General features: G+C 49.4%; 2 protein-coding genes across 3 annotated transcripts in view; one reads left to right on the top strand and one right to left on the bottom strand.

Moving 5' to 3' along the window:
- The first annotated feature begins 848 nt into the window (after nucleotides 1-848).
- Nucleotides 849-6870, top strand: ESRP2 (epithelial splicing regulatory protein 2). Of its 2 annotated transcripts, none has more exons than XM_045293613.1 (15): nucleotides 849-1046; nucleotides 1132-1260; nucleotides 2762-2875; nucleotides 2961-3075; nucleotides 3374-3472; nucleotides 3702-3756; nucleotides 3854-3961; nucleotides 4036-4168; nucleotides 4247-4289; nucleotides 4376-4677; nucleotides 4784-4972; nucleotides 5073-5271; nucleotides 5424-5610; nucleotides 5840-6005; nucleotides 6087-6870. In XM_045293613.1, exons 1-15 carry the CDS (start codon nucleotides 849-851, stop codon nucleotides 6174-6176), a joined length of 2127 nt encoding a protein of 708 aa, XP_045149548.1. In that variant the 3' UTR covers nucleotides 6177-6870. The 2 variants fall into 2 exon arrangements, with proteins under 2 accessions (XP_045149548.1, XP_004704651.1); XM_004704594.2 differs by having other exon boundaries at nucleotides 3851-3961.
- Nucleotides 6871-7385: 515 nt separating this feature from the next.
- Nucleotides 7386-22855, bottom strand: part of NFATC3 (nuclear factor of activated T cells 3) — a 78699-nt gene continuing 63229 nt past the window's right edge. Inside the window, exon 10 of the mRNA XM_004704824.2 lies at nucleotides 7386-9432. Coding sequence (XP_004704881.2) covers nucleotides 9311-9432 — 122 coding nt within the window. The 3' untranslated portion in view covers nucleotides 7386-9310. The remainder of the gene's footprint in view (nucleotides 9433-22855) is intronic.

Raw genomic sequence — 22855 nt, 5'->3', positions numbered from 1 at the left:
TTCCGGCCTGGGGGCGGTGGGGGAGGGGAGCCTTTCAACAAAAGTCCGGGGGGAAAAAATAGAAAAAGAAAACAGTCCGGGAGTGGCCAAGCGCAGGGTCCCTCCGTGCTGTTCGGGCGGCCTGGTCTAGTAGGGCGCGGCTCGCGGGTGGATCCAGCCAGAGGCTTTCTTCCGCAGGACGGTGCCTGTGCGCCCTCGCGTCCCACCGGAACCACGTTTCGGTACCGAGAGGGCACTTCCCAGAACCTGGCTGCCCCGGCCTCGTCCCTAAGTGGACAAGCCTTGACCTATGACCTCTGTCGACTCCTCCCCTCGCTCAAATAACCTCCGATGACTCCCGCTGGCTTCTCTCCCCAACTAACTTTCGGTGACATTCACATAAACAGTACACACACACACACACACCCCTCCTTGACTGACTCCTGGTGACCCCACCCCCACCCCGCAGTCCCGCACGTTACTTCGAACAGGTTTCAAGGTCCCTGCGGGCAGGGGTTACCCGGGAATCGAACGCAGTCCGGAGCGCGCAGCTAGCCTGGAGCAGGAGTGCGCGAGGCGCGGGCTGGGGCCTGGCCCCCTTCCCCTACTGTTCCCTGGAGCCGCCCCGGTCACGTGGTCGGCGGCGGCGGCAGGTAACTCGCCCAGAAAGGGCGGGGGCCGCTCCGCCCCGCCCCGCCCCGCCGGGCGCCGCGGGCGCGTCTGCTCAGCGCCCACTGCTCCAGCCGGGCCGCAGGTGCCGCCCCCGACTCCCGGTGTCCCGCCCAAGCCGGTCGGGGCCCGCCGTCGGTGCGTGCGTGCGCCTCGTCGGTCCGCGTGTGTCTGGCCGGGCGCCCCCTTCCTCTGTGGCCATGACTCCGCCGCTGCCCCAGCCACCTCCGCCTGGCCCGGACCCCGCCGCAGACTCCGCCACGGACCCCCGCCCAGGCCCAGGACTCCTGGTAGTCCTGTTCGGGGCCACGGCCGGTGCGCTGGGGCCCGACTTGGGCTCCGACGAGACCGACTTAATCCTGCTAGTCTGGCAAGTGGTGGAGCCACGGCGACGCCAGGTAGTCTTGAAAGGAGACGGCCGGGGGCCCCGGGAAGTGCAGCGCCCAGAGGCGTGGGGTTAATGGGTTTCCTCGCCGCCCGCAGGTGGGTACGCTGCACAAGTCGCTGGTGCGCGCCGAGGCGGCCGCGCTGAGCCCACAGTGCCGCGAGGCGAGTGGCCTTAGCGCGGACAGCCTGGCGCGGGCTGAGCCGCTGGACAAGGTACTGCAGCAGGTGAGCTTTGGGGTTGCGGTGGGTGGCGGTATGGCTGGGCCTCGGGGACATTTCCCGGCGGGAGAGGCAGCAGGAGGCGAGGCCTGGCGCGCTGGGACCAACTGGCCCAGGCGGTAGGACAGGTTCTTGTTGTTTGAAACTTTCAACGATTCCACATGTGCTTGTGTCCGTGTTTGCCGGCTCTTCCTGGGGGCGCCTTACTTTTCACCTTTTCCAGGGTCTGCTACTGCTGGAGGGAGGGGATGGACACCCGGGCCCCTCTCTGAGTCCGCGGCGGCGGCGGCGGCGGCAAGGGGTCGAGGCTCAGACGTTTCTGGGATCCTGCCCAGCCCGGTGTCTCAGGGCAGCAGCCGGAAGCTAGTAGAGCCAAGGGGCCTGGACTTGGCCATAGGTCATTGCCCTGCCGCCTGCGTCCTCGGCCCACCGCTCTCCTGGGAGTCGCGGGGGCGGGGGCGTAGGACGCGCTGCGCCCCCGGGGCAGACGCCGCCAGGTGTCTGCTAGTCTGGGCTTGCCCCGCCGCCGCCGGCCAGGTGTGGGCGCTGTCGGGACCGAGTCTGGGGGCGCCCTGCTGGCCGAGAGCCCCAATGGCTCAAGTGGGAGGTGGTGGCCCTTGCCTTTGTCTTTTGCTTGCTCTCGCTCCGCACTCACCCTTGGCCCGCCTCTGGCTGGGCGTAATGAGTTTAAGTGCTGTAATGGCGCACGCTTTGATCCTCCAACTCTGGTGGTCCCTGATGGGGAAACCGAGGCACAAAGATGTGGCCTCTGAGTCGGTTCAGAGACAAGGCCCCGCAGGGGAGGCGTAGTGGAGGAGAGCTGGGGTGCCTGTGGTCTGCCAGCCTCAGATTGTCACCGTTGGCCGAGGGTGGGGTGGGTGGGGTGGGGGGGACCTGGTCCTGGTGCTCAGTGCCCTTACCTGTTCAACAGCAGGATTGGAGGCTGGGGGAGGGGCTGGGCAGCTTCCAAGTGCCACCCCTTCTGTGAGCAAACAACTCAACTCGGTGCCAGCTGGTCGATAGGGTGGGGGTCAAAGCTCAGCCTGCCCCTGTCGCCCAGGTGTAGAGGTCTGTCCTTGGAACTTCTCTGCCCCTCGTTGGTCAGACCTGGGGGCGGGGCTGTCAGTGACCATGAGCCTCTGGCAGACCTGGGCCTCCCCCACCTGTCTGAGGGTGCTGCCTGGCCAGGGACAGGTTTAACCTGCTCTGCCCCGCCCCTTCCCACCTGCCAGGCCCACTCCACCAGGTGTTTGCCCTGGCTCCACTCCAGACTCCTGGGCTCTTGCTGCAATGGGGGCTTGGGTGATGCGGGACTGTCCTCATCCGGCCTGTAGGAGGTGGCAGTCGACTAGAGGAGAGGCACTGGCCAGGCCAATGGGGTGTGGTCTCTTCACCAGCAGGGTAGGGCTGAACATCTGGCTGAACCAGATTTGCAGCCTTCCCCGCCCCTCTGTGCCCCAGTCCCTGCCTGCCCAGGTGTGAGTGTTTCCTCTGCTCCCACCCCCAGTTCTCACAGCTGGTGAGTGCAGATGTGGCGCTACTTGGTGGGGGCCCCTCCGTGCTCTGCACTGACGGGCAGCAGCTGCTTCGCCAGGTCCTGCACCCCGAGGCCTCTCGGAAGGTATGCCTCTTAAGGGTGCCGTTTTGTGGTGGGTACAGGGCAGCTCAGTTCCTCCATTTACGCCCCTCCCTGTTCTGCCCACCAGACCCTGGTGCTCCCCGACACCTTCTTCTCCTTCTACGACCTCCGCAGAGAATTCCATATGCAGCACCCAAGCATCTGCCCCACCAGAGACCTGACCGTAGCCTCCATGGCACAGGGTATCTGACCCAGCCGGGCTAGGGTTGAGGGGTGCTGGCGGCTAGTTTGCTGTGAGAACTGGGGGTGAAAGCTGGAGGTCCAGATATCAGTGCTGGGAAATCTATCTGGAATGTGGCATATGTCTCCGTATGTCTGGGCTGGGGCCCTAAATGAGCTGGGCCCAAAGGAGCATGCTTGCTAGGGGCTCTGCCTGTCTGTGGAAGGCTTGGGCTGGGTGCAGCCAGGATTAGGATCCATGCTGTGGCTCTTGGGCCTTTCAAGCTGGGGATTTCTTCATCATGACTTCACTGCCTGTAGACTTGGGGCTGGAAACAGATGCCACCGAGGACGACTTTGGAGTGTGGGAAGTAAAAACGATGGTAGCCATCATCCTCCACCTGCTAGAAGCGCCCAGTGGTAAGGCTCCCCTCACCACCTTTTCCCCTGCTTTCAGGGCTAGAAAGGGAGACACCTACCTATTGCTCCCTCCAAGTTCCTCCCCCTGTTCATCATGCTCTTGGAGACAACATGGCAGATGCCCCTTTGCTATCTCCCCATCCCTCTCAACTGTCCTCTTTTTGCAGCGCTTGGTGGGGAGACTCCCCTCCAGCAGACCCTGCTGACCCCCAATGCCATCTTCTCTCAGGTCAATTATTTTCAAAGCCAGAGGTGGTCAAGCAGAAATATGAGACAGGGCCTTGGTGAGTAGAGGGACAGACTTGGGGGGCAGGGGATGTGACAGCTGCCGGACAATGCTGACCCTGTGTCGTGCGTGCCCCCTTCCCCCTCCCACAGCAGCAAGGCCGACGTGGTGGACAGTGAGACGGTGGTGCGGGCCCGTGGGTTACCCTGGCAGTCATCAGACCAAGACGTGGCTCGGTTCTTCAAGGGGCTCAACATTGCCAGGTGGGTGCTGTACGACAGGTGGCCCAGGAGGGCAGGCCTGGCCCGGAGGCACTAACACCTCACTGCCTCCCCAGGGGCGGTGTAGCCCTCTGCCTCAACGCCCAAGGCCGCCGCAACGGCGAGGCGCTCATCCGCTTTGTGGACAGCGAGCAGCGGGACCTGGCACTGCAGAGGCACAAACACCACATGGGCGTCCGTTACATCGAGGTGAGGCTGCAGCCAGGGCCGGCGTTGGCTGGAGCTCAGGCGGCCTGAGCCCCACGTTGTCCCCACTCCTCCCGACAGGTGTATAAAGCTACAGGAGAGGAGTTTGTCAAGATCGCAGGGGGTGAGTGTGCCCACAGCAGGTCCTGCCTCCCCATAACTCCTTATCCTCTCTGTGCTCCCAGGCTGACCCCATATTCCCTCCCCCAGGCACCTCGTTAGAGGTAGTCCGTTTCCTGTCCCGGGAAGACCAGGTGATCTTGCGGCTGCGGGGACTGCCCTTCTCAGCCGGGCCAGCCGATGTGCTGGCCTTCCTGGGACCAGAGTGCCCGGTGACTGGGGGTGCCGATGGGCTGCTCTTTGTGCGCCACCCTGACGGCCGGCCCACGGGGGACGCCTTTGCCCTCTTTGCTTGTGAGGAGCTGGCCCAGGCTGCCCTGCGCAGGCACAAGGGCATGCTGGGTAAGCGATACATTGAACTCTTCCGGAGCACAGCAGCCGAGGTACAGCAGGTAAGCATTAGGCTCCTCCCACCCCCGCACTGAAGTGCTGCTTCTTTGGGTCACCCCTGGATCTCGAGCTGCTCAACATGATCGGACCGTTTGCTTTCCATGCTAGGTCCTGAACCGCTATGCCTCCAGCCCGCTCCTCCCCACCCTCTTCCCACTGGCAGCTGGAACCGGCAGGGACTGTGTCCGTCTCCGGGGTCTGCCCTACACAGCCACCATCGAAGACATCCTGAGCTTCCTGGGGGAGGCCGCAGCTGACATCAGGCCCCACGGTGTGCACATGGTACTCAACCAGCAGGTGAGGCTGCTGCCAGGGCGGGCGCTCGACGCGGCACGGAGGGGGGATGTGTGGGCAGGGTAAGGCACTTTTACACATGCTTACAAGACCGTGTGAACAGGGCCGGCCGTCAGGTGACGCTTTCATCCAGATGACGTCGGCAGAGCGGGCCCTCGCTGCCGCTCAGCGGTGTCACAAGAAGATGATGAAGGAACGCTACGTGGAGGTGGTCCCCTGCTCCACAGAGGAGATGAGCCGTGTGCTGATGGGGGGCACTTTGGGCCGCAGTGGCATGTCCCCTCCACCCTGCAAGCTGCCATGTGAGTAGCCAGAGGCTGGGGGATGGAGGAGGTGGGTGGGGTCCAGGTTGTTGGTACCCCTGACCTTGCTGAGCGGGGACTCCTCCCCGGGTGCCGTGCGGTGCCCAGGTCAGCACGGGCTTCCTGAATATGTACTCTCCTTCTGCTTCTAGGCCTCTCGCCACCCACCTACGCCACCTTCCAGGCCACACCGGCCCTCATTCCCACCGAGACTGCAGCTCTGTACCCTTCCTCGGCACTGCTTCCAGCTGCCAGGGTTCCTGCCACCCCGACCCCTGTTGCTTACTACCCAGGCCCAGCCACTCAGCTCTACATGAACTATACCGCCTACTACCCCAGGTACCCTGCTGCCCAGGCAGCCCTCCAGTGCCCCTCCTGGCTGGGAGTGGTGTGGAATCCCTTTCCTGAGCCAGGTAACCCCAGGTCTGCTTGTAAGGTGATGGGGGAGTGACAGGTGCTGGCTGGGAGGAGACTGGAGGTGGGGTGAGGGAGGAGAGGCAGGGCCGGGGCAGAGGCGGGCCTTAGTGAAGGCCAGCGGCTAGTTGCTGAGCCCCTGCTTTCTGCGCAGCCCTCCAGTCTCCCCTACAACGCTGGGATACCTCACCACGCCCCCTGCCGCACTGGCCTCGGCCCCCGCCTCTGTGTTGTCCCAGCCAGCAGCCTTGGTCCGCATGCAGGGTGTCCCATACTCAGCCGGCGTGAAGGACCTGCTCAGTGTCTTCCAGGCCTACCAGGTGAGGCTGTGTGGCTGAGGGCTGGGGCCAGGTGGGCTGGCCAAGTGTGTCCTGCCTAACTCCTCCCTATCCCTTCTACAGCTAGCCCCGGATGACTACACCAGTCTGATGCCTGTTGGTGAGCCCCCTCGCACTGTGCTACAGGCCCCCAAAGAGTGGGTGTGTTTATAGGTGAGGGAGCCAGGCGGTAGCTCTGCCAGCACGCCCTCCTTGTGGACTCAAAAGTACCAGCGCCTTGACCCGGGGCTTCTTGTCAAAGTTCTCAGAAGGCACCGAGGAGCCTGGGCCCTGCTCCACTACCCACTTACTCTTCTGCCTGCTCATCCCCCAAAATGCTGGCTGAGCCCTGCTTTCAGGGCTGGCTGTGGAATGGCGTTGCCTTGGGTACCTGGAGAGCCTTGGGTCTGTCCTGGATACTGCTTGTGCCCACCAACTGGCAGGGCAAGGCAGGCGACCCTACTTTCGAAAGTGTAAACCCTGTGCTTTTGATGGCGGACTTCTGCAAGAACCAAGGGCCCCTGGACCTCTGAGTAAAGCCGCCTGGAGCTCTTCAGACTGTGGACAGTCTCAGGTCAGGTTCCAGATTCTGTGTGGCCAGCAGGCTCAAGGAGCACTAGAAGACAAAGCACAGACCATCCTGACCGACTATGCTGCAATCACCCCGGAGAACACTAGGGGGCGAAAGGCTCCCACACGAAGCCTAGGGCCCAGACTACGAAAGGGTAATTCCGCCTATGTTCCTCGCACACCTGCAGCAGATACTGTGGACTGTCCTGTGCACTCAATAAAGGGTGCAGAACTGAAGTCTTGGAAAGAATTTGGAACTCTCCCCTCTCCTCCGTAAAATAAACAGGTCCCTGGCCAAGTGGCTTTTTTTTTTTTTCTCGAGTGGCCTTTCACAAGCAGTGGTGCCCTTAGCTCTGTCCCCCAGCGGCCCCAGGTGGAGGGAAGCAGATTTCAAAGGAGACTCTTGGCCTGTCACCATTTATTGTCGCACTGCAACCAAGGAGTCCGATGGTGGTGTGTGTGTGTGTCTTAATCTTAATGATGACTGGCTGCTGGGGAAGGCAGAAGCTGGGCGTCCCAGCCAGGCCGGCAGAGCCTGTGGTGGCAGCACCGCATGTGAGCAGACACCAGCTCTTGCAGCCCCAGGGCTGTGTCTCTGGGAGGCCAAAGGTTGCTTGCCCTATTCCCAACACAGGTGGGCAGGATGGGTGGGTGCTGCTGGTACCCACATGCACAGTCCAATGGATGGTGTATACTTCATTGCTATGCTGCACACAAATGCTCAAGTGTCTGTCTACAATGCCAATACCACGCCATTCTTCCCCCAAAGCTTGTACAAAGCCGATACGAAACAGCTAAGATGGCATACAAAGCTCTATTTTAAAATTTGACTTTTATTTTAAATAGGAAAGCATTTCTATTGCTACAGGCATCAAGGTATTGAAAAGGCATCACAATTTGGTGCATAGCAATTCTGGATCATGAAGGCTTTATTCAGGAGGGGAGCAGGGCAACCCCCCAAGGGTCTTGCAAAGGGAGCACGTGCAAGAACACCATGTGAGACAGCTACACTAGGGGCAGGTGGGTGGGGGTGGGTCACATCTAGCCATCTCTGGAATCTCATCAGAGTCTAGCCAGCCCCCTTGCTCCCACCTCCCCCAGCCTGGGCCCAGAAAGCTGCAGGCTTCCCACCAGAGGCCCAGAAGCATAGCTTACTATCCACACTTGGATACAAAATTCATTTTCAAAGAAAAATAAAAACAGCTCTAAGAGAGGCCAAAGTAATTTACTGAAGGATAAGCATTGTTCTCTTAGTCTTAAGGGGGAAATGGGAAATATCGCAGTTTTAACACAGCTGACTAGAGGCCCTTTGGCCAGGCCTCATGTAAACTCTGCAGAGTCCTGGCATTTAGGTTAGGACCTAGAGTCCCCTGGGTAACAGCACTACGCCTTCAACCAGCTCAGCATATTGTCTCGTGTAGGCACTCAATACATTTGCTTCCTGAATAAGTGAATGGACGTGATTTCATTTGAAAACACGCTGCAAACTTTAGGTGGCTCTGGAGAACACCTAAGTCTTGGAGCAGGTAACTGACAATATTAAGGGGAGGGGGGGGAGGCTGGCTTTGACAGGGCACCCATCTGGGCACCTCCTTTGGTAGACAGCAGGCTGGGGCTTCTTGCTAGCCCCTGCCTTGGGTGCCAGTCTGCCCAGCAGCAGCACCAGGAGGGTATCTTTGGTGTTGAGGGTCAGGTCTGTCATACCACCTCATTTGGGGATTTACCTCAAAGCCTTTTGGGCATATCTGGTTTCTAGACGATGCAGAGCAGTGAGGGCAGGCCAGAGCCCTTTCAGGCTGTGAACAGAATGGGGGCCAGGCCTCCCATGCCAGTGTGGGGCTTAAAGCCTCCCTCTGGGGGCTGACATGTTCTCTGTTCCTGCCCTGACGCACAGCTTATTTGTGCTTAGCTTCTACACACCCTGGGCAACTGCCGGTCAGTTAGAAAAAGTACAGTTGCCTAAATCATTAGACTGTGGCTTCAAAAACAGGCCAGGGCACTGTTCCCAGTCAGAAAGAACAAGAACACTAGCAAGCCGAAACCCACCTTGCAAAGTCAACTGACAGCCATCTTCCCCAGGGTTCAGAGGGGGCAAAGCAAGGTCAACATGGAGCCAGTATGGAAGGTTATACGGAGGTTACCTAGAAGTTACAAAAATGGCTATGCTCTGGAATGTCTGAGATTCCAACACATCAATGGTGGAATGGTCTCTCCTTGCTCTGACAGCAGGAGCTTACTTTATAAAGAGGTCTGAGCTACATTTGGCTTCACTTCCTATGAGTCTATGAAAGGCTTCAGGACACATGCGGAGTTTGAGGCATAGGCATGGAATACGTTGTTTTTTTTCTTTCTTTTTTTGTTCGCCTCTGGAAGATTTTATCAAAAATTCCTATTTTAAAAATATCCTCAACGCTAAAAGGCCGTTCAAATGACCATGAAGCAGTACAAATCACCACTCCTAGCTAAGTAACCAGGCCACCTGCAAAAGCAGTGCCTCCCAAATGGAGGCCCGGCTGCACTCACACTCAAAAGCACCCATCATATAAAAGTATCCTATTTAAATACAAAACGCAAAAAACTCATTTCCCCAAAGCCTTGTTCTTTTACAAAATCTCGCCCCAAAGCCGAGGACTGCCACTTGCCCCACCAATGGTGACCTCACAACTGCCCAGCGGCAAGTGCAGTGGGCCCAGGGGAGAAGTGCAGGGACACAAAGCTGCAGTGAAGGGCGAGGACTGTCAGAGTGCATCCATGCTGCCTGAATCCAGGGCATCGGGACCCGCCAGGGGGGCCTGCCTGCTCCGCCCAGTTCCTTGGGAAACAGAAATGTGGGACATGTCTCTCCCAATGATCTCGTTCACTGCAAAACAAGAAACGAAGAGTGTGATTAGTGACCTCGAGGGACTGGCCGGGTGACTCTCAGCTGCAGATACTCTATCCCCCTGCTGTGAAGGCAGAACCTGCAGCCTGCTCGGTGCCCAGTGGCAGCAGAGCCTGGAACTTCAAGCCACCCTCTGCAGAGACACCCCACTCTCGGTGCCCTCTTAGTTCCCGGTAGCTGAGAGAACAAGGCAACACCGAGCCTGACCCTGAAAGCTCAGGTCTGGAGGTGGAGGACAGGACACTTTTGAAAAGGGTGTTCACTTTCATATAACTTGCCCTTCAACTGCATCCCGCTGGGAAAGCGTTTTCCCTCTTTGACCTTATTTCCACAGCCACCTCAGAGATGAGGCAAACAGAGATAAATGCTTTAGGTTATTGGTTACCCTCTTCTCATGCTCTCCCACCTGCCTGTCACTTTGTTGTACTGTGGTGGCTTGTGTTGCTGGAAGCTATAGTACTGCTGTTGCAAATGCCAGCAGGTCACCCACCATGAACAGGTTTCAGGGTCTAATCTGGAGTAATTAGCCGATGAAAACCTTCTGCACAGCATCAAACCATGGTCAGATATTGAAGATACTGGCGACTAGAGGGGAACACTGTCAGATGGTGCCAAAAAGTGAGCTATATATAGCGGCCTTCTCTGAGGGAAGTCAACCCTAATGATGTGAGTGGAGTGAAGCCCTCAGGACCTTCATTTGCTGTTGGACCATAACTCAATGAAAAGAAACAGGTGCAGAAATCTAATAATTGGCACTTTGGAGTATGAATCTAGAAAAACTGGAAGTCATAAAAAATTAAACAGATGGCACAAAGATGGATATCCTAGGGTTTCTGAGCTGTGATGCACTGGTATTGCCATTTTGAATGAAAAAAATCATATGATTTACTATGCTGGGAATAACAACCAAGAGGAATGGTTTTGCATTCATGGGCAAAAAAGACACTTCAAGATCTACCTTGAAGTGTAATGCTGTCTGATAAGGATTATATCTATCTGCATTCAAGGAAATCCAATCAATACAATGATTATTCAAATGTACCATCCACTTAAGATAGTGATGAAGAAACCGAAAAATTCCACGAACGTCTTCAGTTGGAAAATGCAATCAATATGCATTGATAATTTTTAGTGATTGGAACCCCAAAATTGGGATCAAAGAAGAAGGTACAGTAATTGAAAAATACAGTCTTGGTGACACAAACAAAGCTGGAGATCTTGATAGAATGTTGTAAGACCAACAACTCGGTCAAAACAATCAGCTTTTACAACAACACAAGACAATGACACACGTGGACGCCTCTGGATGGAGTACACAGAGCTGAAACTCACTACAGCTGTGGGAAGACACGAAGGAGCAGCTCGTAATGGAGTCAGCTCAAGTGAAGCCAGCTGACTGTAGACTACCAATTGTTCATGTTTAGGACAGGCTGATGCTGAGGAAAACTTAAAGTTCACAGGAGTCAAAATACGACCTTGAGTCTATCCCACCTGAATTTCACAAACAGATTTGCTGCACTGAACACTAATGACAAAAGACCTGATGAACTGTGGGAGGACATCAAGACCATCATTCATGAAGAAAGCAAAATGTCATTTAAAAGAAGGAAGAGATCAAAGCGGAAGGGATGTCCATAAAGATTCTGAAACTTGCTCTTAATTGCAGAGTAGCTAAGGCAAATGGAAGAAATGGTGAAGTGAAAGAGCTGAACAGAAAACTTCAAAGGAAAGCATAAGAAGACAAAGTATTATCATGGAATGTGCAAAGACAGCTAGAAAACCCACAGGGAAGAACACACTCAGATTATTTTCAACCGAAAGAACTCAAGAAGAAATTCAAGCCTTGAGTTGCAATATTGAGAAAGTCTATGGGAAAAATATTGAATGATGCAGGAAACATCAAAAGAAGATGGAAGAAAACATACAGTCAATGTACCAAAAAGAATTAGTCAACACTTCATCATTTCAAGAGGTAGCATATGACCAAGAACCAACGGTATTGAGGAAGAAGTTTAAGCGGCACTGAAAGCATTAGCTAAAAACAAGACTCTAGGAATTGATGGGATACTAATCAAAATGTTTCAACAACAAGCTAACGAAGCACTGAAAGCACTCACTTGGTCTACGCCACGAAATTAGGAAGACAGCTACTGGGTCAACTGACTGGAAGAGATCCATGTTTGTACCCATTCCAAAGAAAGGTGACCCAGCAGATTGCTCAAATTATAGAACAACAATATCATATGCAAGTAAAACTTTTGCTGAGGATCATCCAACAACGGTTGCAGCAGTACAATGACAGGGAGCTGCCAGAGGTTCAGGCTGCAATTAAAAGAGGATGTGGAACATGGGCTATCATTGCTGAGGTCAAATGGATCTTAGCTGAAAGATGTTTATTTGTGTTTTTCTTAACTACATCAAGGTATTTGACTGTGTGGATCATAACAAACTATGGATAACTTTGAGAAGAAAGGGAATTATAGAACACCTCACTGTGCTCATGCAGAACCTACACATGAATCAAGAAGGAGTTCTGTGAACAGAACAAGTGAATACAGCATGGTTTACAATCAGGAAAGGTGTACAACAGGGTTGTATCCTCTCACTATACTTATTCAATTTGTATGCTGAGTAAATAATCACAGAAGCTGGATTATATGAACAAGAATGCAGCATCACAGTTGGAGGAAGTCTTGTTAACAACCTGTGATATGCAGATAACATAACCTTACTTGCTGCAGGAGAGGACATTAAATCACTTGCTGGTGAAGATCAAGGATTTCAGCCTCAGTATGGATTACAATTCAATATAAAGAAGACTAAAATCCTCACCACTGGACCAATAGGTGACATCAAGATACATAAAAGATGGAAGCTTGGATTTTTGTCTTGCTTGGATCTACAATCAATGCTCATGGAAGCAGTAATCAAGAGATCAGAGAACACATGCATTGGGCAGATCTGCACAAGACCTCAAAGTGTTGAAAGGGAAAAAAATTGCTTTGAAGACTAAGGTGTGCCTGACCTAAGCTATGGTATTTTCAGTGGCCTCAAATGCATATGAAATTGGACAGCGAATAAGGAAGACCAAAGAATAATCAGTGCATTTGATTTATGATGCTGGCAAAAAATACTGAAGTACCACGGACTGCCAAAAGAACAAACAAATCTGTCTTGGAAGAGGTACAGCCAGAATGGTCCTTAGATGCAAGGATAGTGAGACTTCCTCTCACATACTTTGGATACATTCCCCTGGGCAGGACAGCGTGCTTAGTGAAGGAGTGGGGCAGTGAAAGAAGGAGGCCCTCAACGAGATGGAATAATGGGCTCGACAACAACAGTTGTGAGGCTGGCAGAGGACCAGGAGGTGTTCCGTTCTGTTGTACACAGGGTTGCTACAAGTCAGAACTGATGACAGCACCTAACAACACCGTCATACAAGACCCCACCATTAGGGGTCAGAAGAGGGGCAACGACTGTATGGTCTGTGGCCCTTCCTGCAGTTTTCCTGGTATGGGGGGCTCGGCATAGCAGCACCACGCTCTGCCAGGACCAGTGCAAAGAACTGACACAAGCAGAGCCAACAGAGGCACAAAGTCTCGGAGCTCTCAAATCAGAACTTTGGATCTTGTGACACGTCATTATTTTATCAATTAAATATTCTATATTGATTCCACTCGAAGGTATATATCCAAGAGAACTGAATGCATAAAAACTCACTGTCACAAGAGTTGTTAAGAGCCCCCCCCAAAATGATTTTTTAAAACCCAACTCCCTGCCACTGAAACGACACCAACTCATAGCAACCTAACAGGACAGGGCAGAACTGGCTCTATGAGTTTCTGAGACTCTTAATAGAGTAGAAAGCTTTGTCTTTCTCCCAAGAAGCAGCTGGTGATTTTGAACTACTGACCTATTGGTTAGCAGTCCAATGTGTAGCCACTAAGCCCTTGGATGTATAGCCACATAAACTCGTTCCAGATGATCTGAACAGCATTATTTCACAATAGTCAGAAGATAGAGGCAACCTCCCTAATTGATAAATGCATAAACCAAATGAACTACCCACTGGCTTTGAAAAGGAAGTACTAATACATCCACAACTCACACCCATGATATTAAAGCCAAACACAAAAGACCACATATTGAATGATTTCATTTATATAAAATGTTTAGGACAATCCACACAATACCCCCACTGCTCTGGAGTTGATTTTGACTCATCACTACAGGACCAAACTGCCGGCAGCCCTAGGGCTTCTCAGGCTGTGAAAATTCAGAGTCTCCCCACTGAGAGGCTAGTGGGTTGGGACCACTGAGACACCTAGGGGCTCAATTAGTGGTTTCAGGCTGGGAGGGGTGGTGTGGTGTAGGCATGGGGGGGTGATTATTAACGGGTATACAGTTTCTTTTGGGAGTTATGAAAATATCCCCAAATTAGATACTGGTGATAGTCATACAACTCTGAATACACTAAAAGCCACCTGAATTGTACACTTTAAAAGGGTGAATTTTGTGGTCAATTATCTCGATAAAACTATTGGGGGAAAAAAAGGGTAGGGAGGCAAGAAAGTCATTAAGACAAAAGGAACTGGGCAACTGTGGTGATGTGTGTGTGGGGAGAAGAGGGAGGCGGGGAGGGGGGAGTTTGGGTTGGAAGGGGAAGAGAAGAGATAGACTGGTTTTCTGGCCCCACTAAGTTTTGAGTCTGGAAGAGAAAGGTGCGGTACAGAAATGGCTACAGAGGAGGAGGGGGAGGCTAGGTGGGGTGCTGGCACAGGATAGGTGAACATGCAGAAGGGAAACTCCAGGGGGCTGGGAGCTACCCTAGATGGGCAGATCTAGAAGATTTAGGAAGCTTCATGCTGTTGAATGCATGAATTCATGCTGTTGAATGCAAATCATGGCAGTTCCCTGTGTGCAGAAGAATCTGTGGTGCTGTGGGCTTTGGGAAGCACATCTTCAGACCCATCTTTCAAGACAGCTTGGAAAATGAGAGATTACTTTACACGGACAATGACTGCCTATTAGACAAACCAGAAAACAACAAACGCTAGAGAGGGTGTGGGGAGCATGGGGCTCTCCCACATTATACTGCTGGAAGGTCTTTAACTATGGACAGCCATTGTGGGAAGCATTAAGTTGCTGCCTCAAATCACTAGGAACAGAAATGCCATAACACCATACACCAACAGATACATCTATTCTTGTGTGCCATTGCGGCACTATTCCAATAGCAACAAGTTGGAAACAGCCCGATGTCCATCAGTAGAAGAGTCCATACACACATCATGGAATACCATGCATCCTATGCATCACTCGAAAACAATGATGGATGACACGGATGGAGCTGGAAAGCATTAAACTGAGTGAGGATAGTCAATCACGAAAGGGCAAATATTGTATGAGACCACTACTACAAGGATAAAAACCAAGACCAAACCTTGCATACCAGAGAGAACGGAGGGCGAGGGTGGGAAGATGAAACAACGGACTAGATGACTGACCGGTTCTTCCTTTCACTTGACTGAAAGGAAGGATTGAGATCTGTAAGAGGGAAAAATCAGTGAGGGAATGTAACCCTCTCTCCTAATTCTCACACACACACACACACACACACACACACACACACACACACACACACATTAAAGACACCCTGGGTGGTGTGAACTACCACTCTTTCAGCTACAAATTGCACATGAATGGTTTGCCACCCAGGGCCTTCCTAAGAGTCTTCATACTCCTAGGAATCTGGATGCCTGAACGTTTTTGCAGGGAAGGATTTAGTGCCACTGGAGCACAGAAGTGGAAGTAGCACTATGTTCCAGGGAGCAGGCTGGGGCCAAGAACAAATATGGACCAGATGGGTGGCCTGCTGGTTAGCTCTGATTTGAGTACAGCCTCTGCTGTTATCTCCACATGTGGCTTCAGACATAAGTTACTTCATATCCCATTCATACAATGATGGTGCTGGACTAGCATGAAATCTGTTCTGGTAGAAGTTTGTGGTTGGTGGGGTCAAAATAGAACTTTAGGTGACAGAATTCAGAGAGAAGGTATTGAAAGAAATGAAAGATTGAAAGAAATGAAAGAGTGGCTTGAACAGGATTAGGTCTGAGTGCAGAATAATAGTAAAGAAGTAGAAACTCAATACCAAAAGAGTTCAGTTCCCAAAGGGTGAAGGGTCATTAGTTCTGGAGAGGTAACGACCACTAATTTATGAGACCAACTTTTGAGTTGAAGGTCACTGGCATACATTTATCAAGTTCCTTGTCAGAAGATACTTTTTTTGTTGTTATTAATAATGTTTCTTTATTGTCCTATATCTGTAGGATCTGTAGTAGTAATTCTTATCTCATTCCAGAAATTAGTAATTCTTGGTTTTTGTTTCCTTCTTAGCGTTATGGCTAGAGGTTTAGGAATTTTATTGATCTTTCAAAAAACCAACCAGTTATCGATTTCACTGATTTTTCTTTTTGTTTTACTGTTTATAAGTTTAGTGATTTTTTAAAAAGATCACTTTATTGGGGGCTCTTACAGCTCTTACAACAATCCATACATCAATTGTATCAAGCTTATAGAAGATACTTTTAAAGTGAATTTGCCTGCCTAGGATTTAACAACCATTCATGGAATCAGTGATTCCTACAGTGGGCGATACTGCTGGAGCAATCCAAGGAGGCTACAGAGGCGGATATCTACACTCTAGCCTGGATTTAGGCTATAGTACAAACGCTTTTCATTGTCAAAGGGCAAGCTGAGTAATGTTTGGGAGCCTATGACCTAAATGGACTCTTGACTTGATAGCTAGAAATAAATCACTGGAAGAGTTATGTAACTGAAAAGTTATGAGTCTGCTTCACGTGACAGTAGGCTTCTCTTTAATCTCTGTAGTATACTGGAGGAGAGAAACCCTCCTACGGCACATCATGTAGAACTATAAAGAGGGTGCAAGTAGGCAATGTGGCCTTCTTCTAAGCCACACACCTGGCAAGGAGCCAGTGTTTTCTGTGTCGTTTCTGTGCGTCTATAGGCTCAGGTCACTCTAAGAGGGAGCATAAGAATGGCCCATAATTTTTCTGTGTCCCCTCTAACATTATTTATTACACTCAATCAGGCAAGCATCAATGTCTGATCATGAGATCAATGGATTCTTATTTAATCAGAAACCTGGAAGCTATCTGGAACTAGTACACTGAAGTCACTAGGTAGTGGGGTAGAGAGGAGACTAGAGACTCACTAAGACCAACACAAGGCATCTGATCTTGGCGGGGTCTACTTTAGGCAGGACTCATAGCAGTGGTAAAAAGTCAAATGGGTGAATACAAGTGAATACTCAGTTCATGTTCATCTCTTCCTATCACTTATCTCTTCCAAGAAAAGTAACTTCAGAGATATTCCAGGCTGCCATCAACATAATTATTTCAATTCTTATTTCATTGTTGAGGTTTTTAAATATATAAGCCAGTTACAAAAGGGGTACTTTATCATCAAAAGCCACATGACGTGTTATTTTCCTGTGGCATCTTTGAAGAAATCAACTTTTCCGAATGATGAGGACCAGATCTACCATTAGCCGCCCACACACTGTACACTCACCCACCACACACTGATGCCGAGGATGAGAAGGCTCCTTTCTGAAGTTGCCAGGTGACGGTGGTGACTGCAAAAGCTTAATCACAGGGGTGCGATTTCTGCTCCCCCTCACCAAAGCTCTGCTGTTTTTGCCTCACCTCACTTACTAGCTGTAGCAGCTGGAAGGCTCCTGCCGGTTTAGGATTTTAGGACTATGTGAAAAGCCAAGATGATTTTCTATAGAAGAGCATTTGAACTGATTAAACCCAAACATAACTGATATAAATCAAACAACAGGGCCCCCTTAGTTCAAACTGAGCAGTAGTCCGTAGACTTATGTTCCAGCAGGGCAAATACCTTGTCTGTCTTGTGCTCCACAGAATCCTCTGTGTTGGCCCATACTGAGTGCCGAATAGAAGCCTTGACTAAGTGTGTTTTTAATACAGTTTGGGAACTTGAAGCAACAAGAATTCAGCTCAAGTAATTGTTCCAGTTGACTAATGAACATGATTTTGAGGGCAAAGAGCCAGAACTCAAGCCAGTGCTTTCAGTCTTTTAGCAGTCATCCAAGCTCAGGTGAATTATCGAGGCTTTCTTTTTCTTTTTTTGTTAGGCTTTCCTTCTGTCTGTTTCTTCCTCATGCTGGGCTCGGGTCCCTGGGAATTCAAATCCCAATTCCTATTGGGGCTGGCCAAAATCTGGGTGCCATTTGGACACTTAGGTGTCCTCCACCCCTTGCTACAGGCACAAACTCAGTCAGAGTAGCAACTCTACCATGACGGTATCTAGCAAGATGAAGGGAATTTTAACCTGAGTTACCACGTGACTTGAGAGACACTTCCATTGTGGTTCCACACTGTATTATGGGATCTGTTACTGTAGCTTAGCTTACATGAATGAAAACAGAACTCATCACACACACCCCCACAGTATCAAATATTGAAGCATTTTAATTAAGAATAACCAGCTTGAGCGCTAATCACTCGGGTTTTAAACTTATTTTGTACATTTCACGAACACAAGTTTCCAGTCACACGACAAGTTGAAAACATACGCACAATGATTAGAAGATAGCCTTCACATTAGCCTCATTACTCTCAAGGACATGCATGTTTTTTCACCATAACCAACGGAGAAGGAGCTCAGTCCTGGTTTTCCAAGGCCTGGAGTGTGTGATGCTACATACTCTGACACACGGACCTTTCCTCCTCTAGAAAAGCTTGTAACTCCACACACCCAACAAAGAAAACACTCAATCTCCAGCTGAGTAAACAAGTACTTTAAAGTATATTCAAGTATCAGCCTGTGCCCTTTTTATCAGCAAAAGCTGAAATGTGAAAGAATAAACACTCCTTTTCCATTTGGGTTAAGACGTGGATTCAGAAGCATTTTAGGATTATCAGATGACTCTTATTTTCCTGACCTCGCCCTGCCCCCATTTGCTCCAACTAATCTTGTCCTTGTCTATCAAACCTGAGTTCAAGAGTCAAAAATCCAACCACTCATTCCATTCCCAATGTCTGGATCCCATCCTGTCACATCCTCAAATCCTAGCTCCATCCATTTTCTTCTCCTTTCTAAATCTGTAATCCATCTCAATTTATCTCCCACCAAGAGCCTTCCCATTAACCTTTAAATACCAAGTACAATCCTCTATCTTACATAAGTAGGCTACCAAGCAAATAAAAACCTTAGATCCCACACTCTTCCCACCCTGTCTTTTTAGTTTGATGGCCAATCATATTGAAGGTGTGGTTCCTACTCTCTCATCATTCTTTAGTCATCCACTAGCCTCTTCTCGCCAAGGAAACCTTCTGAGCTGGGTCACTGGTGACAACTTGCTGTTCACACAGAACATGCACCACCAAGCTATATCCTGTAGAAGACACAAGCTTGAATCCTGTCCTGCATGTGGAGGGACTAAGGTGATTTATTTTCTGTACCTGATTTTCCTCAACCATAACAAGGAAGCTCTTTTAAGTCCTTTCTAGTCATAACTCTCTCTCTCTCTCTGAGGGCTTTGTATACACACTTGTAGGAATCCAGCCACCACTTTTAATCCTCTCACGGTTAAAAATGTTAAGAATGATTTGTGAGAGCTGGGGGAGGCAAAGACTTTGATGCCTTGTCTGATGGGTAATCTGGAAGCTTCAGTCTTCTAAATGGTGCTTAGAAAAGTACCCTGTGTATGGTTACAATTTCTCTAAGTGGCTATGAAGGTTTTTTTTAAAAAATATTACTGTATTGCCATGAATTGGGTGAAGTTTTACAGAGCAAATCAGCTTTCCATTAAAAGCTGGCTTTGTTTTTGAAGAAAGGAGTTGATGTGGCGGTGAAAGCAGAGACACAAGTGGCCCCCACTACCGTGAATGGCTTCCCCAAAAGACTAATAGGGAGTGCAGATGGGAACCTGCAGGGCAGGCCCCGGGGTGGGGGTGGGGGTGGGTGGGGGGTGGGTAGTTACCGGCCCAGCTTGCCTCTGACAAACAAATAAGGTATTCATGTTTTATTTCCACGCCATGTGGCTTCACATCGAAACAGAATCAGAAATGAGTAAATTTACACACTGGACCAGCAACCAATTCTACTCTGCACCCAAACCATAGAATTCATGGATCTGGACTGCTCTCTCTGCTTGGGTTTGATATATCCAATGAAACACTTTTCATTCCAATTCAGACTAGAACGGTAAGCTCAAGTGTGAGAGCCTGAGCATGAGTACATTTAAAAAACACAGTCTTGAAGTCAAAGTGTAGGTCCAAGATCAGAGTGGCCCTACCAAGAAGGTGACCATGCATGCCCCCTCCTCTGTAGCACATGCAAATCCAGCCACTGCATGCAAATACCAGACTCTGGCACAAAAAACGACGATACGACAACAGATTTCAGTCAACACTCACCCTCTAGAGTCTCCAGAAAGGAGCTGGACATGAGAGCTCACTGTGGTTAGGCCATTTCTCTGCTGAACCTGATGGCTGGTGTTCCAAGTCTGACATTAATTGGTCTGTGTCAAAGAAGACAACATCACTACCGAATGGAACAAACCAGAGGATGAACTTACTCTAATACAGTGCCCAGCCAATTTCTTCCTTTCTTCCTATAATCAGGTGGAATCTAATGATCCTTCATTTGCCCATCACCACATATAATGGTTCCCCACATTCTATGAATACAGAAATTCTGACAGCCTAAGTCATAGTTGATTTATTTTAAAAATTTAAGTGTAACAATTAAAAAAGTATAAGTACTAATAGATAAATCTGATTTTATATTAACTAGCTTTTGTTAGCTCTATTAGTAGTTCCCAAATATTTGTCTATGGCCTCATAAGAATTAGCTGGGTCATCTAATAACAATATACCTCTACTTCAGAATACAGGATAAAACTATCTTAAGAAAGAAGGGAATTTGGGGGTCAGAGAGGTTTTTTAAAAAGTGCATTTATTTAATGGTGAGAGAAGTGACTGATGGGTCCCTGTGGGTCACACAGAACACAGTGAATAGGTAGGTTTTCTTCTAAGTGAGGGATGAAACATGGATGGTAAGAGGACTAATTAAAAACCATAGCTCACATCCATTCAGCAGGTTTTGAAACCAATTTCACTAAGCTGAAACCAGTATTTTTAAAAAGAGCCAAAGGGAAGGTCTCCCAGAGCACTGTTTTAATAAAGTAGACAGCATTTCCGTTAAGAAACAATTCACACCAATTTGTGAGACTTTCATGCTAGTTGTATATGTTTTTATGTCTATGCACGCACTCTTGGCCAGTTTTACGGTAATAAGTGAAGCCCTCAGATGCACAGTTAAGGATTTTAAAATACAACATAACAGAGTAAGTAAAGCCCCCTCCTTTGGCCTATACGGAACTACTTTTGGTCTTTGCTGTACACCTTCAGTGAAGAAAGGATTTTGCCTTGGAACAAAGGAATCTGCTCAGTAGACCCTGTGAATGAATGCCTTCAAAGCAAGGAAGGAAAACAGAGAAGGAGTCAATCTGTGCCAAAGGCAGCTTTACTAAAAAGGATAACACTAAAGAAAACCCAGAAATCCTTGTTCAGGCAAAACTGTACTGCCTCAGCTTTTGATTAAATTTGAGATCCTTCACCTGGTTCAGAGGTGATTTAAAGATAACAGTATACGTGAAGAATTTTAAAGACTGGTGTATGCCCAAAGTATCCTTTCTAAGGATGTTCAGTCTTCACAACTGGACCCTTCAAAGATGACTTGGAGGTACAAGGAGGCGTGACCCCAGGTGACCCCAGAAGAAAGCTGCCCGGGGCACAAGTTGAGGCAGGGTGACACTGGGGGCTGACTCAGCTGAGTGGTGACTTTAGACTGTCTTCACGGAGACCTGAAGACTGCTGACAGCCCCATAAAATACTGGATTCCTTATTATTACAAAACCTTTGGGTTTTTGTATAGGGGTACCACTATGTGACATGAGTCAAGATGTTTCAGGAAAACGAGGGAAATTTCACCACATAGCTGCCTACTTTAGCCACTTATCAATATATATTTTCAGTTTATGCAAACAAGGTAATGACCCCATGGTATGATATACGAAAAATAAAGGCTTTGGAAGTCGTTTCATCACTTACTAGATTGGTGACCTAGGGGAGGTCATTTAATCCAGAGTCTGTTTCCTGATTTATCCAAACAGGGCATGGTCTCCTGAAATGTGCAGGCCTTCCGCCAATTATGATCATTTGACTTGATAAACAGTGAAATAATTTATCACTTGGTTATCTCCTCTGGTCTCATGGCTTTCAATACCATCTACATGGCAACAATTTCCATTTATATATTAATGGAATATATATAATATATATATTATATATTAAGCCTCTATCTCAATTCCAAAATCCAAATGACTCCTTAACATCTTCACTTTCCTTATCCCTCATCTCAAACGTCTCTCATCCCAAATGTAACACCAAAGCAGTCTCTAAACCCTGTCCCATCCACTGACTGGTCTCTCCTGACAATATGTGCCAAGTCTGTAAGATGAAGTCTTGCCATTCCTGCATCTAAGGAGCACTCTGGCCTTACTTCTTACAATACAGATGTTTGTCCTTATAGCATTCCGTGGTACTTTCAATATTCTTCTCCAGCACCACAATTCAAATGCATTTATTCTTCTACAGTCTTCCTTATTCAGTGTCTAACTCTCACATGCATCTGATGCAAAGGAGAGTATCATGGCTTGGGTCAGGCCCATCTCAGTCCTCAAAGAAACATCCTGGATCTTCAATACTCTAAAGTGGTCTAGTGGAGCAGATTTGCTTAATGCAACACACCTCCTGATCTATTGACTGCTGCTTCCATGAGCAGTGATTATGGATCCAAGTTAAGACAAAATCCTTGACAACTTTAACCTTTTCTCTATTTATAATGTTACCTATTGGTCCAGTTGTAAGGATTTTTGTTTTCCTTACACTGGGTTGTAATCCATACTGAAGTGATTCAGTTACTTCTCACATTCAACAAGCAAGGTCATGTCATCTGCATATCGCACGTACACAGGTTGTTAATAAGCCTTCCACTGATCCTAATGACAATTTGACGGACAAGGGGTGATTCCCCACCTAAGCTCATGCAACTCATTGTCCTCAGAGTTACTCAGGCAAAAACCTTGGTGACAAGACTTGACTTCTTTTCCCCATATTTTACAATAAAGCTGTTGGGAAGTGCTCTTAGCATTACCTCCAAAATACATCCTAACTCTGACCATTTATCCGCTCTGCTGGCAAACAGCCACTGTTTACCAAGGCACTATCAATTACCTGGACTCTGTTTCTGCCAGCAGTCAAGGTAATCCCCCCCCCCC

The sequence above is a fragment of the Echinops telfairi genome, unplaced genomic scaffold, assembly GCF_000313985.2.
Source record: "Echinops telfairi isolate 266 unplaced genomic scaffold, ASM31398v2 ScPeMD7_2291;HRSCAF=2852, whole genome shotgun sequence".
NCBI lineage: Eukaryota > Metazoa > Chordata > Mammalia > Afrosoricida > Tenrecidae > Echinops > Echinops telfairi.
The sequence above is the reverse complement of the archived record's forward strand: the minus strand, read 5'-3'. Positions and strand labels throughout refer to the sequence as shown.

Excerpts from the sequence above, each read along its gene's own strand:
- ESRP2 (XM_004704594.2), top strand. The coding sequence starts at position 849 with ATGACTCCGCCGCTGCCCCAGCCACCTCCGCCTGGCCCGGACCCCGCC. Across the intron at positions 4,973-5,072 it reads ACATGGTACTCAACCAGCAG|GGCCGGCCGTCAGGTGACGC; the intron begins GTGAGGCTGCTG and ends CCGTGTGAACAG. Across the intron at positions 6,006-6,086 it reads GTGTCTTCCAGGCCTACCAG|CTAGCCCCGGATGACTACAC; the intron begins GTGAGGCTGTGT and ends TCCCTTCTACAG.